The sequence below is a fragment of the Xenopus laevis genome, chromosome 3L, assembly GCF_017654675.1.
Source record: "Xenopus laevis strain J_2021 chromosome 3L, Xenopus_laevis_v10.1, whole genome shotgun sequence".
NCBI lineage: Eukaryota > Metazoa > Chordata > Amphibia > Anura > Pipidae > Xenopus > Xenopus laevis.
This window is the reverse complement of record NC_054375.1, coordinates 11,076,797-11,092,032: the sequence shown is the minus strand read 5'-3', so window position 1 is coordinate 11,092,032 and position 15,236 is coordinate 11,076,797. Positions and strand designations below refer to the sequence as shown.

Sequence of the window (15,236 nt, the reverse complement as noted above, 5' to 3'; positions counted from 1 at the left end):
AATCTTGAGGGGAGGTAAGAGGCTCCAGTGCCTCATTCTGATAAAGGTAACTGACCAATTGTGTCATTTAATACTGTGGGGGGACTGCTCAAATGGGCAGGTGTGGGGCAGAGTGGGAAAGAGGTTTTGTTAAAGGTTTGTATGGTTTTATATCTGTGCAGGGGGTTGTTAGAATGGGTTCTGATCTGGGAATTCATTGATTAATATGTATGTGATGGGGCTAAAATACACAGGGTTAATATCTGTGCAGGGGGTTGTTAGAATGGGTTCAGCTCTGGGAATTCATTGGTTAATATATATGTGATGCGGCTAAAATACACAAGGAGCAAAAGACACAGATATGAGGAGACCCTACTTACTATATTATACTACAATATCACTTTATTCCACAGTACATAATGTAACAGTATTATATGGGTGCTGGGTGGGTTACAAGCAACATATACAATGGTTTCTCCAAAAATGCCACAGGTGTATCTCAGTCACATTGTATTTAGCACAGTCAGTGGTGCAGCAGTTTGTGTAAGTGGAAAGGACCAAAATTCCCCTTAAAAGGGGTGTCACTGCCTCTTAAAGTGCCTCACTGAGCCGACAGCGAATCACAGGACCCAATACACTAGTCTGACACCCCCCTGCCAAAATACATCCCAGCACCCACACACTGTACCCCCATATACTTAAGTGGTAAAGTGCCCCCTATGTAATAGCACCGCCATCTCAATTCACTCCACACGTTATTGGTCTGCCCCCCTATGAACACAAGTGGGAAGTACCAATAGTTTTTGGCTGTGCCCCTTGTATGTGCCGCACAAATACCCCCCTGCAGTTGGTCAGGTTTTGCCAGGACAAAAGGTTGAACTCAATGAATGTGGGTTTTTTCCAACCAAAGCTGCTGTGATTCATACAAATCATTTTACAGAAATGCAGGGGGGACTCTATAGAGGGAGATGAGCCTGCAACTGTTGGGGTGCCCAGGAATTATATGGGGCTGATTGAGACTTTAGGGGATCCAACAATCTGATTGGGGGGCTCAATAACTAGTGTTCCCCTGCTGAAAACTTCATGTAGGAGATTCTCATATAATTCAGTACAAAGATCCCAATATAAACATATACATTATAATAACTGCTTCATATAAACCCCTCCACTTACTACTGATTTTTATCTGTTTTCTGTTAGTGCTGGGGTATTACAACTACTACTAATAGCACCTTCTTTACTTACTATACCTGCTATCCCACAGCCACACTCCCTTCCCAGAGACTATTATCCACTGTTACTATAGACACCATCTCTCCCTACTATACCTGCTATCCCACAGTCACACTCCCTTCCCAGAGACTATTATCCACTGTTACTATAGACACCATCTCTCCCTACTATACCTGCTATCCCACAGTCACACTCCCTTCCCAGAGACTATTATCCACTGTTACTATAGACACCATCTCTCCTACTATACCTGCTATCCCACAGTCACACTCCCTTCCCAGAGACTATTATCCACTGTTACTATAGGCACCATCTCTCCCTACTATACCTGCTATCCCACAGTCACACTCCCTTCCCAGATTCTCTGTGTACAGGAGAGAGAGTAGGGGGTTGTGTACAAGAGGGAGAGTGGGGGTTATGTACAAGAGGGAGAGTAGGAGGTTGTGTATAGGAGGGAGAGTGGGGGTTATGTACAGGAGGGAGAGTAGGGGTTATATACAGGAGGGAGAGTAGGGGGTTATGTACAGGAGGGAGAGTAGGGGGTTATGTACAGGAGGGAGAGTAGGGGGTTGAGCATAGGAGGGAGAGTAGGGGGTTGTGTACAGGAGTGAGAATGGGGGTTATGTACAGGAGGGAGAGTAGGGGGTTTTGTACAGGAGGGAGAGTAGGTGGTTGAGTATAGGAGGGAGAGTAGGGGGTTGTGTATAGGAGGGAGAGTAGGGGGTTGTGTATAGGAGAAGGTTGAGGGGGGTGTATAGGTGAGGGGTGAATAGGAGGTGGGGGTGTATAGGTAGGGGGCGGGGGGGTCTAGCCATGATCCAGGGTGTAGAACCGACTGCCGTTTCTAGGAGTCAGGAAGGAATTTTTACCTTCAGTGCAGATTGGCCCCCATAGCACTCTAGGATTTTTCTCCTTCCTCTGGATCATCCACTGTTAGGGAGGCCCAAATATAAATTGCCTATTAATTGTAATAAATCCTGTGCTCACCGCCAGGTTTCTCCATAAATATGTCTCTGTGTTTTTCTTTAATCCCTATGGTGAATATTGAGGGAAGGGGCTCCTGTGCCTCGTTCTACTAAAGATGACTGAGCGGTTGTGTGAGGGTAAAACTGGGTGGTGGTGCTGATACAGGGGTTAAGTTGAAGAAGGGAATGGGTTAATATCTCTGCAGGGTTAATTGATTAATATGTACATGACAGGGCTGAAAGACATAGGGACACATACTGATCTCTAATGATTGGAGGGAACTAGAATATTGCTTTACTCCATAGGCCACAATGTAACAGCATTTCCATTCAAGTCCAAGGCCCCTTTCTTAACACTGGAATTCCATCCACTTCCCACCAGCCTATTGTCACTATTCCAGACATTTAGTATATGAAGGAGCTTGATATTGGCCAATGACTAAGCTGCATTTGTTTTTTGGGTACCACTTTCTCCAGGTTATGAGACGTCCTTTTGGGGTGGGGGGTTCCTGCTAAAGCGATTGAGTTAAAAACATTGGTGGCCTGGGGCCCTAAGAGTTAAAAACATTGGTGGCCTGGGGCCCTAAGAGTTAAAAACATTGTTGGCCTGGGGCCCTAAGAGTTAAAAACATTGGTGGCCTGGGGCCCTAAGAGTTAAAAACATTGGTGGCCTGGGGCCCTAAGAGTTAAAAACATTGGTGGCGTGGGGTACTAGGAGTTAAAAACATTGGTGGCCTGGGGCCCTAAGAGTTAAAAACATTGGTGGCGTGGGGTACTAGGAGTTAAAAACATTGGTGGCCTGGGGCCCTAAGAGTTAAAAACATTGGTGGCGTGGGGTACTAGGAGTTAAAAACATTGGTGGCCTGGGGCCCTAAAAGTTAAAAACATTGGTGGCCTGGGGCCCTAAGAGTTAAAAACATTGGTGGCCTGGGGCCCTAAGAGTTAAAAACATTGGTGGCCTGTGGCTCTAAGAGTTAAAAACATTGGTGCCCTGGGGCCCTAAGAGTTAAAAATATTGGTGGCCTGGGGCCCTAAGAGTTAAAAACATTGGTGGCCTGGGGCCCTAAGAGTTGAATGAATGAATGAAGGATGAAATCCTGGAGAAACGCACAGAAACCTTTTAATGGAAAGTAAAAGATTCTTTAAAAAAAGTGTAAAAAAAACTGAGAAAAGAAAGAGGAAAGAAGACAAGAGTGAAAAAGGGAAAGAAGAAAATATTTAGTGGAGTATAAAAAACAAATTGTCCAACAGGAGCAGTTTGAGCAGGAACAGCGAGGCTTTAGCACAAGTCGATAGATGAAGGGAAGAAAATAAAGGGGCAGGTAACAAGCGGAGAGGCTTCTGTGTTTGTCATTTAAAGGTGGGACTTGTCTCCGTGGCTTTGTGCAATCCTTCCTGAGAGGCTGCCACACACACACATACATTTCTGGATTCTTATCTGCTGCTTGTCACATGAATTAAACATACAGTAGCACAAAACTATTTACTGCCGGCGGAGCAGAGCCGGGGAACCTCGGGCAGATCGACTCATCTCTCAAAAAGTTCCCTCACCCTCCTGTTATCCCAACAAAGGGGCCTCGGAACCCCTCGTAAGTTCATGCGAATCACCTGCTTATCCACTCGTCCATTAAAGGGGTTGTTCAGCTTTCAGTTAACTTTTAGTAGGTTATAGAATGGTGAATTCTACGCAACTTTTCAATTGGTCTTCATTATTTACTTTTTATTGTTTTTTATTTACCTTTTTTCTGATTTTTTCCAGTTTTCAAATGGGGGTCACTGACCCCATCAAAATAAAAGTGCTCCGTAAAGCTACAAATGCTCTTTTTTATTACTCCTCTTTGTATTCAGCCCCTCCCCTATTCATATCCCAGTCTCCTATTCAAATAAATGATTATTCAAAGAGCTGCTGAATAAAACGTTAAACAACTCAAAAACCACAAATACAAAATTAAAAACCAAGGGCAAAACCTCAGAATATCACTCTCAAGATCATACTAAAAGTTAACTCAAAGGTGAACAACCCCTTTAAGTTAACTTTTAGTATGATATTTTGGTTTCCATTTTTTATTATTCGTGGTTTTGAGTTATTTAGCTTTTCATTCAGCAGTTCTCCAGTTTGCAGTTTCCAATATTTGGTTGCTAGGGTTCTTATTACCCTAGCATTGACTTGAATAAGAGACTGGAGTATGAAAGGCAGAGGCCTAAATAGAAAGATGAATAATAAAATGTCGGAATAACAATAATTTGTTGCCTTACTGAGCATTGGTTTTAGATGGGGTCAGTGACCCCCATTTGAAATCTGAAGAGAGTCAGAAGAAGGCAAATATTAAAAAAAAAAATAATGAAAAATAAATAACGAAGACCAAAAGTTGTGTAGAATCGGCCATTTAATAAAATACTAAAATTAACTTAAAGGTGAACCACCTCTTTAATATAATGGCCCCACCCTGGGGTTGAGTCCTGTGAGGAAACAAATTTTGAAACCCGGACCTGTAACCCACACCCACATTTTTACCTACCTGACCCGCAACTGCCTGATCTGCAAACTGATCCGCGACTCGCTGACCACCATAAAGCAGGAAGTGCCGTTGCTGGAAACGGGAAGTGACGTCATCAGAAGTGGGCTAGGCAGGAAAATTTTTTTTTTAAAAACTTTGATAAGATCCACAACTTGACCTGCAAACCCTCAGACCCCCAACCTGCATCTGAAAGTCCTTCCTACAACCTACAGGGCTCTACCCTGGGGTACTCAGACTGCCCTGCCTGGGAGCACAGGGAAAATGGCACCAATCAGCTCTCCAACACTTGGATGCTCCATTGGGGTAACAGATTAGGAGACTGGTATATTTTTTTTTTTACCAATTTGAATATTCTTTAAAAAAGATCCCTCGCCCTCCTGTTATCCCAACAAAAGGGGCCTCGTAAGCCCTAATGGAGGAGCGGCTGTGATTGAGTGGCATTGCACCCCTGGCCAGGGTCGGACTGGGGGGCCCGGGGCTGCTGTCTGAGGGCCCCCCTCCGTCCTCCCTTTCTGAGCCGGCACACTGCGCTGCGGGCAATACAGGAAGAAGGTGCGCAACTGTTTTTGCCCTTCGTCGGGGAGTCACTGCAGGAAAAAGGTGCCGATCTGGGCCGGCGGGGCCCACCGGGTTTTTTTTGTCCAGTCCAACACTGCCCCTGGCACTACAACATAGGCAGCCTAAGCTTATTGATACTTACAAGGGATTAGCCATGAGAATCTCCTTGCACTTATCTAACATACACATTACAGGGCCATTTTGGCAGCAGCAGTTCTTTGGACAGGACATATTTGTAGCTGGTACTGCCCAAGCCCAGTGTAAGGGGCGCATGTCTGCTTAATCTGAAGTAGGATTTGGGGTGGGATAAAGGAAAGTAAAATAATACTATGGGTGTTATTGGGTAGATCCCCTCCAGTAACCCAATATTGAAACCTATTGTCCCTTGGCCAGGGTGCCATGAACCAATCCATGTTGTGCACCCAGGTGTCCCTTACGTAGGCTTGGGTTGGGTTCCATGAGCAGGGACTCCAGGGAGCAGAGCTTTCCTTGGGGAGTCGAAAAATGGGGGCAGCTGCCCTGGGTCCTGGGCATGACAAGGTCAGTGGGTAGTTCATGCCAACGGCACAATCTCCTGGTTATCGACTTGTCCATTAAATGGGCTGTTCACCTTTAAAGAGGTAGTTCACCTTTCAGTTAACTTTTAGTATGTTATAGAATGGCCAATTCTACGCAACTTTTTAATTGGTCTTCAAAATGTAATTTTTATTGGGTTTTTTTTTCTGATTCTTTCCAGTTTTCAAATGGGAGTCACTGACCCCATCTAAAAACAAATGCTCCGTAAAGCTACAAATGATCTATTATTTCTCTTTTTTATCACTCCTCTTTCTATTGAGCCCCTCCTAATCATATCCCAGTCTCTTATTCAAATAAGCCAATGGTTACTAGGGTAATTTGGACCCTAGCAACCAGATTTTGGAAACTGCAAACTGGAGAGCTGCTGAATAAAAAGCTGCTGAATAACTCAAAAACCACAAATAAAAAATGAAAGCCGGGGGGAATGGCCAGCGCGTGCATGTAACCACACGCGTATCTAAACTGCTCCTGCTTCGGTGCCAAACGAAGGTGGAAAAACAGCAGTCCCAGGGTGCCCTAAAGTGCAGAAAATCAACAACCGCTGGCATGTCTAGAAGAAGAACTAAGCAGCAGCCCCTGCAACTTACCTCATTCTATGGATCTCAGCCGAAAGCGCCGCTCTTGGAGGATTGCCAAGATGGCGCCCAGTCCTCATCGGGTGCATCCTCACCAGCGCGACACGGAGCTGAAAGAGCGCAACAATCAGATAAATACGAGGAGGGGACACAGGGCTTAACAGAGACACATTTAAAAGCGCTGCTTACAAAACTCAGGGAAGATATTTGCTCAGACACAAAACCAACTGTGCAAGACTTAAAAACAGAGTTACAGGTCATAGCTGAGCGCACAGACCATGTTGAAACAAAAATGGCGGAACTGGTTGAGGCGCATAACACAATGGCAGACACAGTGAATACTCGGGATGCCGAGATCGATAGACTGCAAAATAAGATAGAAGACATAGAGGATCGATCAAGAAGAAATAACGTGAGGCCCAGGGGGTACCAGAAGAGATCCTGCAGGCTCAACTAAGCCAATATGCCCAAGAGCTTATATTAAAGGCACTCCCAGAGACCCCCACGGATCACCTTATCATCGATAGGATCCACAGGGTCCCTGAACCCAGAAATGCACCAAGTGAAGCACCCAGAGATGTGATCCTCAGAATCCATTTCTATCACATAAAAGAGGACCTGATGCTCTTTACCAGACAACACAAAATATCCCACAGCTGTTCCAAAAAATACAAGTCTATGCAGAACTATCAGCAGCAACTTTGGCTAAGAGACACCAGTTAGCAGTGATAACTCAGGCCCTACGCCAGAATCATATACAGTACAAATGGGGGGACCCAACAAAACTGATTGTTCAGTGGCACCACAAAAATGATCTCCACTGCAGCGGAAGGAAAAGCAGCATTAACACAATGGAATATCCCAGTAGAAACACAACACAAACCACATTAGCCGCATGGAAGCGCCTGCACGTGGAAGAAGAGTGGATCAAAGACATAGGGAACCTTAACCTCCCACCACCACTATAATGACCTTCAACCCTGGGTCACTTACCTGGATTAATGTTCCCAGGCACCGGAACAAGAACAACTAAGATCTCAACAACAGAAGATCTAAACACCCCCCCCAATTCTTTTCTCTGCTACTGCTAGACTGTGTGCCCAGATAAGGCATGTATGCAAAAAGAGAATGGCCTAAACCAAACGGCCAAAATGTACATATGTTATAATGGTTTTGTTTACTTCTCTTTCCTCTCTCTTCTGCTCTACCCCTTCAATCCTACCCAGGAGACTGACATGACAAATGAGTAAAACATCAGTTCCAGCTGCTGAGGAACCAGCCAAATGTACACACTATAGCACAACAACAAGTTCCAATGGGTCTCAAATGTTTTAGTATGAATGTGAAGGGCTTAAACACACCCCACAAACATCCATTGACCTTAGCAGAGTGCAAAAGGCAAAATGTAGATATTCATTTGGATCCAAGAAACATATTTTCGAACAAAGATCAAAAGCTCGATTGGTAATAAGCATACAAAATGATAGCAGCGCAACATCGAAAGCAGAAAAAAAGAAGTGTAGCCATTCTGGCTAGAAGATCCTTAAAGGGATACTGTCATGGGAAAACATGTTTTTTTAAAAAAAACACATCAGTTAATAGTGCTACTCCAGCAGAATTCTGCACTGAATTCCAATTCTCAAAAGAGCAAACAGATTCATTTATATTCAATTTTGAAATCTGACATGGGGCTAGACATATTGTCAGTTTCCCAGCTGCCCCCAGTCATGTGACTTGTGCCTGCACTTTAGGATGGAACTACTTTCTGGCAGGCTGTTATCTCTCCTACTTAATGTAACTGAATCAGTCTCAGTGGGACCTGGCTTTTACTATTGAGTGTTGTTCTTAGATCTACCAGGCAGCTGTTATCTTGTGTTAGGGAGCTGCAATCTGGTTACCTCCCCATTGTTCTGTTGTTAGGCTGCTGGGGGAGGGGTGATTTCACTCCAATTTGCAGTAAAGCAGTAAAGAGTGACTGAAGTTTATCAGAGCACAACCAAATCTTACCATTCACCCCAACTTCCTCCCATCATTCACCCCAGCATCTTCCCCCCAATCACCTCAAATTCCCCATTCACCCCAACATCCTCCCCCATTCCACCCTGACATCTTCTGCAGGGAAAAGGATATAGGGGGGACCTTTTGGACGAAAGATGTGAATCCCCCCCTTAGTGCAAGGACAAAGAATTCATTAAATGGGAATGTATTGTCCCTCAGAACTTTTGCTGTATAAACCCCAGATACAGCCCTGATGTATTAAATGTAGATTATTTGCGCATGTCCCTGTCAGTAAATATTGCTTTCTGAATGTTAAGCCAAAGCCACGCTGCATTATCTTACTGTAATCTGCCTACATCAGCCTTTCCTTTTCTTGCACCAAATTGGGGACGGGGGCTGCTTGCAATCGTTTGCAGGGGGGCTGCTTGGCACATGCAGGGGAGGCTGCAGACGTTGGAATGGATAAATTGTGACATAAACCCAAATGAGAGAAGCAGAACAGAGGGGTTTGGTCCTGATCTGCTAGCAGGGAAACCTGAGCCAGAGATTTGTGTTTTGAGGAGATGAGAAGAGACGCCGGGGAAGTTTCATTGTCCAGAAAATAAAATATGATTTTTGCTCAGTTTATGTAAGAAATAGGGGCCTGCGCCCTTTAACTTACCACTATAAGCAATGGAGGCGGACTGACAAATAAAGGGCAAGTTATTCGCTGGTTGCATCTTTTTTAGCGGCAGGATTTGCTGCCCCTAGTGGCATGGCAACGTGCAACTTACGCAGCGTACAGGGGTGGTACTGTTTAGGATGCACCTAATCCACTTATTTTGGATTCAGCCGAACCCCCATATCCATTCATGAAGGATTCGGTCCGAATATCAAACCGAATCTAATTTGAATATGCAAATTAGGGGTGGGAAGTGGAAAAACAATTTTACTTCCGTTATTGCAAATTGGATATGCAAATTTAGGATTCGGATTATTTGGCGGGACAGACGATTCGGACCGAATCTGAATCCGTGCTGAAAAAGGCCGAAGTCCTGGATTCGGTTGCATCCCTAGTACTTTTTAGTTAGTATTATAGTAGGATGCATGGAAGATCAGCGAATACAAAACCAAATACAAATTGCATAGAGGCAAAAAATTTTACTTCCTGGTTTTTGTAATTTACCACCCCTAATTTGCATATGTAAATTAGAATTTTGGTCGGCCGGGTTGTAGAAGGATTAGGTTGAATCCTGCTAAAAAGGCCGGGAATCCCAAACCGAAATCCATAGATGCGGTGTATCCTTAATTTATAGAATGGTAATTCTAAGCAACTTTGCAATGGCTTTCTTTTTTTTTTAAAATCGTTTTTTGAATCATTTCTCATCTTCTAATGTTGTTCAGTTTTTTCTAATGGGGGGTCGCTACCCCCATCTAATAACAAAATGCTTCTGTTAAGCTACAAATTATTGTTATTTGCTTACTTTTTATTACTCCTCTTCAATTCACGGCCCTCACCTATTCATATTTTCATCTCTTATTCATTATCAGTGCATGGTTTGGTAGGGTAAGTTGGACCCTAGCAACCAGATGGCTGAAATGGCAAACTGTGAGAACTTGCTGAATAAAAGCTAAAATAACTCAAACACACAAATAAGAGAAATGAAAACCAATTTCAAATTGTCTTCAGAAATATCGCCTCTCTACATCTACTATCAGTTAATTAAAGGCTGTAAGAAACCCCTTCAAGGGGTAAATTGATAAAAACATGTGCAAACGATGTGTTTTTACTTTTTGCACCTTTCTGATGTGCATCAGCAACTGTGAGTGCCTGTCCTTAAGTCCTTTAGAATAGAGGGGAAGGATCTGAGTTTCCCCGTGAATACAGGAGATTCCTAATTAGCAGCCCTTTGTATTCAAGGGACAGGTGGTTGGGAGACATTTAAGGATCTCTCCAGGTTCCTACTGGTTCCCTAAAATTGTCTGCATTTTTCATTTATGTAACATTAGGATGCCGGGGGTATAAACATGCCAACAAACCCCGCACTTCACCTCCTGGACTTACTGTTCAACCGCTCAAAGGTTAACAGAACAAGAGACAAAATACTTAGTTTGTGGGTGATAATTCAGCCCCTACAGACCTTGCTGTTGTTTGCGCCTTTGTCATCTCCCAGCAACCTTTAACAATGGGGGGAATGAGCAAGTGGCACAACGTTGTTCCCATTAAATTAGAAATAAACATCATGTTTTGTTGCCAATGACTCTCAGCCGCATGTGACAAAGGCACAGGTTGGGACAATCGTCTGTAACTGTCAGAAGTGCGTTAGCGTTAAACAACTGCAAGTGCCGACTGTAAGACAAAGTTCACAAACGGCGGATACAAGTGCTGGTCACCTGATCGTTTCCACATTGTTGCCCGCTGAATAGATACAGAAGGTGCCCACAATCCACGAAGCCCAAGGGTAATAATCCAGGCTTTTCTGACTTACAAAATCTTTGTTAAATAAAGTCTAATGAAGAATGAGCATAGAGTTATAAAATGGTTCAAGAAGGCCATATCGGTGCCCTTTGGCTGTGCCTAAAAATACGATTACTGAGCACCCGGCACTTCCCAATCTAGAATACCCTGATGAGCCATAATCAGAGGCGAATTTTAGGCGTCGCAGCAGAGTTAAGTACCTTTGGCTGCCAACTGATGAGGCGGACATTCGGAGATCAAATCGTGATCAATGGGGTTGGAATTATCAAGCCGGAGTTCAGCAAGTCTCCCTAATTACTCCACATATTACAATGCGGGATTCATGGACCTTAAACATTATCAGTACTGTGCCCCTTTCTCTATCTCTCTTCCCATAGGAAAACGAAAAGCCCGCCGACCAGCAGCAAGAATAAAAACCCTTATTGTATCATTTAATATGATCTTTATCTGTGCAGCCAGGAAAAATCACCCACGTGCCCTCTACTTAACTGCAACTTCCCTCTCCCTTTATAAACTGCCCCTCCGAGAGGACTTATATCTCCGGATCTTTTATAGCGTCAGTTGCTTATGTGGAGTTTCCATCTACTAATTGCTCTTCACTTGTATCTTCTATGAGAGCTCCGAGACACCGGCAATTATTGCCATCCCTGTTTCCCTGCTCTACAGCCCAATTACAGAAATAGGTATTGGTTAACACTAGATAGGTACCTAATAAATAGAGAAGAGGAAAGTGCTGGAAGGGTTACTGTCTGCTCTCTCTTCATTCCCTACAGAAATAGGGATTTTTGGTAACACTAGATAGGTACCTTAATATATAGAGACAAGAGGAAAGTGTTGGAAGGGTTTACTTGTCTGCTCTCTCTCATTTCCTACAGAAATAGGGATTGGTAACACTAGATAGGTACCTAATATATAAGAGACAAGAGGAATGTGTGGAAGGTTTACTGGCCTGCTTCTCTCTCATTTCCCTACAGAAAATAGGATTGTAACACTAGATAGGTACCTAATATATAGAGACAAGAGGAAAGTTGCTTGGAAGGGTTACTGTCTACTTCTCTCTTCATTCCTTAAAGAAAAATAGGATTGGTAGCACTTAGATAGGCTACCTATATATAGAGACAGAGACAAGAGGATAAGTGTTTGGAAGGGTTTACTGTACTGCTCTCTCTCATTTCCCTACAGAAAATAGGGATTTCGTCTAACACTAGATATGTACCTAATATATAGAATAACAAGAGGAAAGCTGCTGGAGAAGGGTTACTGGTTCTGCCTCTCTCATTTCCCTACAGAAATAGGGCATTGGTAACACGTAGATAGGCTACCTAATATTATTAGAGACAAGAGGAAAGTTGCTGGAAGGGTTACTGTCTACTCTCTCTCATTTTCCTTAAAGAAAATTAGGATTGGTAGCACTAGATAGGTACCTAATATATAGAACAAGACAAAGAGGAAAGTGTTGGAAGGGTTACTGTCTCTGCTCTCTCTCATTTCCTACAGAAAAAATAGGGATTGTAACACTAGAATAGGTACCTAAATATAGAGACAAGAGGGAAAGTGCTTGGAAGGTTACTGTCTACTCTCCTCATTTCTTAAAAGAAAGTTAGGGGGGTTGTTTAGCACTAGATAGGTTACCTAATATATAGAGACAGAGACAAGAGGAAGTGTTGGAAGGGTACTGTCTGCTCTGTTAATTTCCCCCTAATGAGAAAGATTAGTAGGAATAAAAAGATGCCTGATAATTACTTTATTAAGCACCAAGAAATTCCAGCCCTGGATGTTGAAAATCTTTGATAAATATATACAGACAGTTGTAGCCTTTAAATATTGTAGCTGTCACATAAGACTCACATCACATAAGGAGACGTTGAAGTGAGAAGCTTTAATTAGAAAGAAAGTGCTAATTAGACAGCAGAGCTGACATTGACCTTGGGAAGTAGAGGGCGGCACATTCCGTGTTTGCAGGAAAGGAAACCTCAAATAGGACAGAGAGAAGGAAGGAAAGCATCAGGCAGAGATCTGTCTCCCTTGATGGATTACGGAGAGTCGGAGCTGCCAGGGGCAGCTGCAGGGATCAGCAAGTGAGATGCCCAAAAAGTTATTTTTACAGAAGGCACGAGCCGACTCATTATTCTTTTCAGAACATTCTCCGGCTCAGGGCCTACTCGTTAGCTCTGCTCCTCGTTAAAATGAGAAACATTAACTGATCTGAAGCTGAAACACTTGTACATTTCTATCCACTGATTGTTATGTGGAAAAGTCTCATTAGGAAGGATGAAAAGGTCCCTTGTCCCTAATTACACTGGCAATAAATAATCTCTATAAACTCTCATAACTGACAGTTTTCTCTGGTATCTCTGAAACTGCCCCCCTATTCAAAACCAAACAAGATTAACATTGGGTAACAGTCACCCGCTATTAGTTCCAGGGTACCCCAGGGCACAAATAAGCACTCACCCCAAATCTTCCCCCGAAGCTGACCTTCAGACTGGGCCCCCTTAGCTCATAACAAAGGTTTACAGATATATAGAAAACATGGTCGGTAACAGTCACCCTGCTATAGTTCCAGGGGTACCCAGGGCACAAATAAGCACTTACCCCAAATCTCCCCCTAACTGACCTTCAGACTGGGCCCCCTTAGCTCATAACAAGGTTACAGATATATAGAAACATTGGGGTAACCGTCACCCTGCTATAGTTCCAGGGGTACCCAGGGTACAAATAAGCCCTCACCCAAATCTCCCCCTAACTGACCTTCAGACTGGGCCCCCTTAGCTCATAACAAGGTTACAGATATATAGAAACATTGGGGTGTCACCCTGCTATAGTTCCAGGGGTACCCAGGGCACAAATAAGCACTCACCCCAAATCTCCCCCTAACTGGTCTTTAGGATGCGCCCCCTTAGTTCATAACAAGTTATAGATATATAGAAACATTGGGTAACAGTCACCCTGCTATAGTTCCAGGGGTACCCAGGGCACAAATAAGCACTCACCCCAAATCTCCCCCTAACTGACCTTCAGACTGGGCCCCCTTAGTTCATAACAAGGTTACAGATATACCTTTAATAAACTCCCCTTTCATAACACAGAGCAGAACATCCATTGGGCAGTTGGGTTCATAAATCTTGCCGGTGCCGTGTGACTGCAGTTAATTAATGTCACATATTTAGGACAGTCTATTCCATGTAACTCTCTCTTTCTCTCTCTGTACAGGACCTGAGGCAACTGAGAGTGGGAGGTGATGCCTCTCTGGTCAGACAAGGGTTAAGGTGCAAATAAGAAGGAGACTAATGACCAGTTCATGCCCCACTTGCTTGGAGTTCAGGCTACGGATGTTCTGTTAGTTTTGGAAGATGCACATTCAGCGGCTCTCACGTCGGCTTTGCTGGAGATCTGGGATCATTTATCTTCTCTTTGTCTCAGTATTAGAGCGTCAGCGACCAACGACATGAGCAGACAATTACCTGGGAGTGTGGCTATGGGCTGATCCACTCAGTGGCCATGTAGGTAAATGAAGTAAATAAAGTAGTGGAGGCACAAAATACAGCAAATCACTAGCCATAAGTGGGTTAATAAGGGGCAGGCAGTAACCCTTCCAACACTTTCCTCTTGTCTCTGGAGCTGGGGAAGTTACAAGGTTGATCTCAATTTAAAGCAGAACGAAACCTTAAATCACAAGGATGGGACTTGGGCTCCTGCCCCTCACAAGTGATTAAAAACTCTTTCCTTCTGCCTTTATGTACAGGGGTCCCACCATATAGAAATATAAAGCCGCTCCTTCCCATGTACAGCCCATGGTGGGGGAGGGGGGGCTGCGGCCGTCACACACGTTTCTTCACTAATTACAGATAAATATCCGGTTTTGCTCAGCCATGAACTGGAAATGAGACTTTTTTGCTGACAAATCTTACTCCGTGAATCGGCAATGAGGGAGAATTATATTCAGTTTTCTCTAATGACCTGTCACTATCACTGAGATACTGCCTGGATTGGCCATTCTTACCCGAGAGGCTCCTTTTAAATAGGGCGGGTTTGGGGGCAGGGCACAAGGGCATTGACCTCATGACTCGTCATGAAAATGGCCAACCAGATGTTGTTGAGTTACAACTCCCAACAGCAGAAAGATGGTGCTGCTGATATCTCAGCCTTCTGTATTAAAAAGAGGGGGCTGTTCCTGCTGAATTGTGCTTAGTACAGGGAATACCTATGCTGCCATAGTTTTATGGGATCTCTCTGTACAGACTATGAGCAAACTTAGGGGCTGTTCCTGCTGAATTGTGCTTAGTACAGGGGAATACCTATGCTGCCATAGTTTTATGGGATCTCTCTGTATAGACTATGAGCAAACTTAGGGGCTGTTCCTGCTGAATTGTGC

The 15,236-nt window shown here is 43.8% G+C and overlaps 1 protein-coding gene across 18 annotated transcripts in view; it reads right to left on the bottom strand.

Moving 5' to 3' along the window:
* The window catches only part of LOC121393056, a 1,743,327-nt gene that overhangs the window by 103,662 nt on the left and 1,624,429 nt on the right, over positions 1-15,236 (bottom strand). For 4 of the 18 annotated variants that reach the window (XM_041585396.1, XM_041585394.1, XM_041585381.1 and 1 more), the window contains exons 1-2: positions 6,418-7,036; positions 4,697-4,801 (exon numbers count right to left, since the gene is read on the bottom strand). The exons of 10 other annotated variants lie outside the window; for them this stretch is intronic. In XM_041585396.1, the coding sequence (XP_041441330.1) occupies positions 4,697-4,801; positions 6,418-6,494 (182 nt within the window). In that variant the 5' untranslated portion in view covers positions 6,495-7,036. Of the gene's footprint in view, positions 1-4,696; positions 4,802-6,417; positions 7,038-15,236 lie in introns of those variants that run through there. 4 more of the 18 variants (XM_041585382.1, XM_041585393.1, XM_041585398.1 and 1 more) reach the window with 4 other exon arrangements.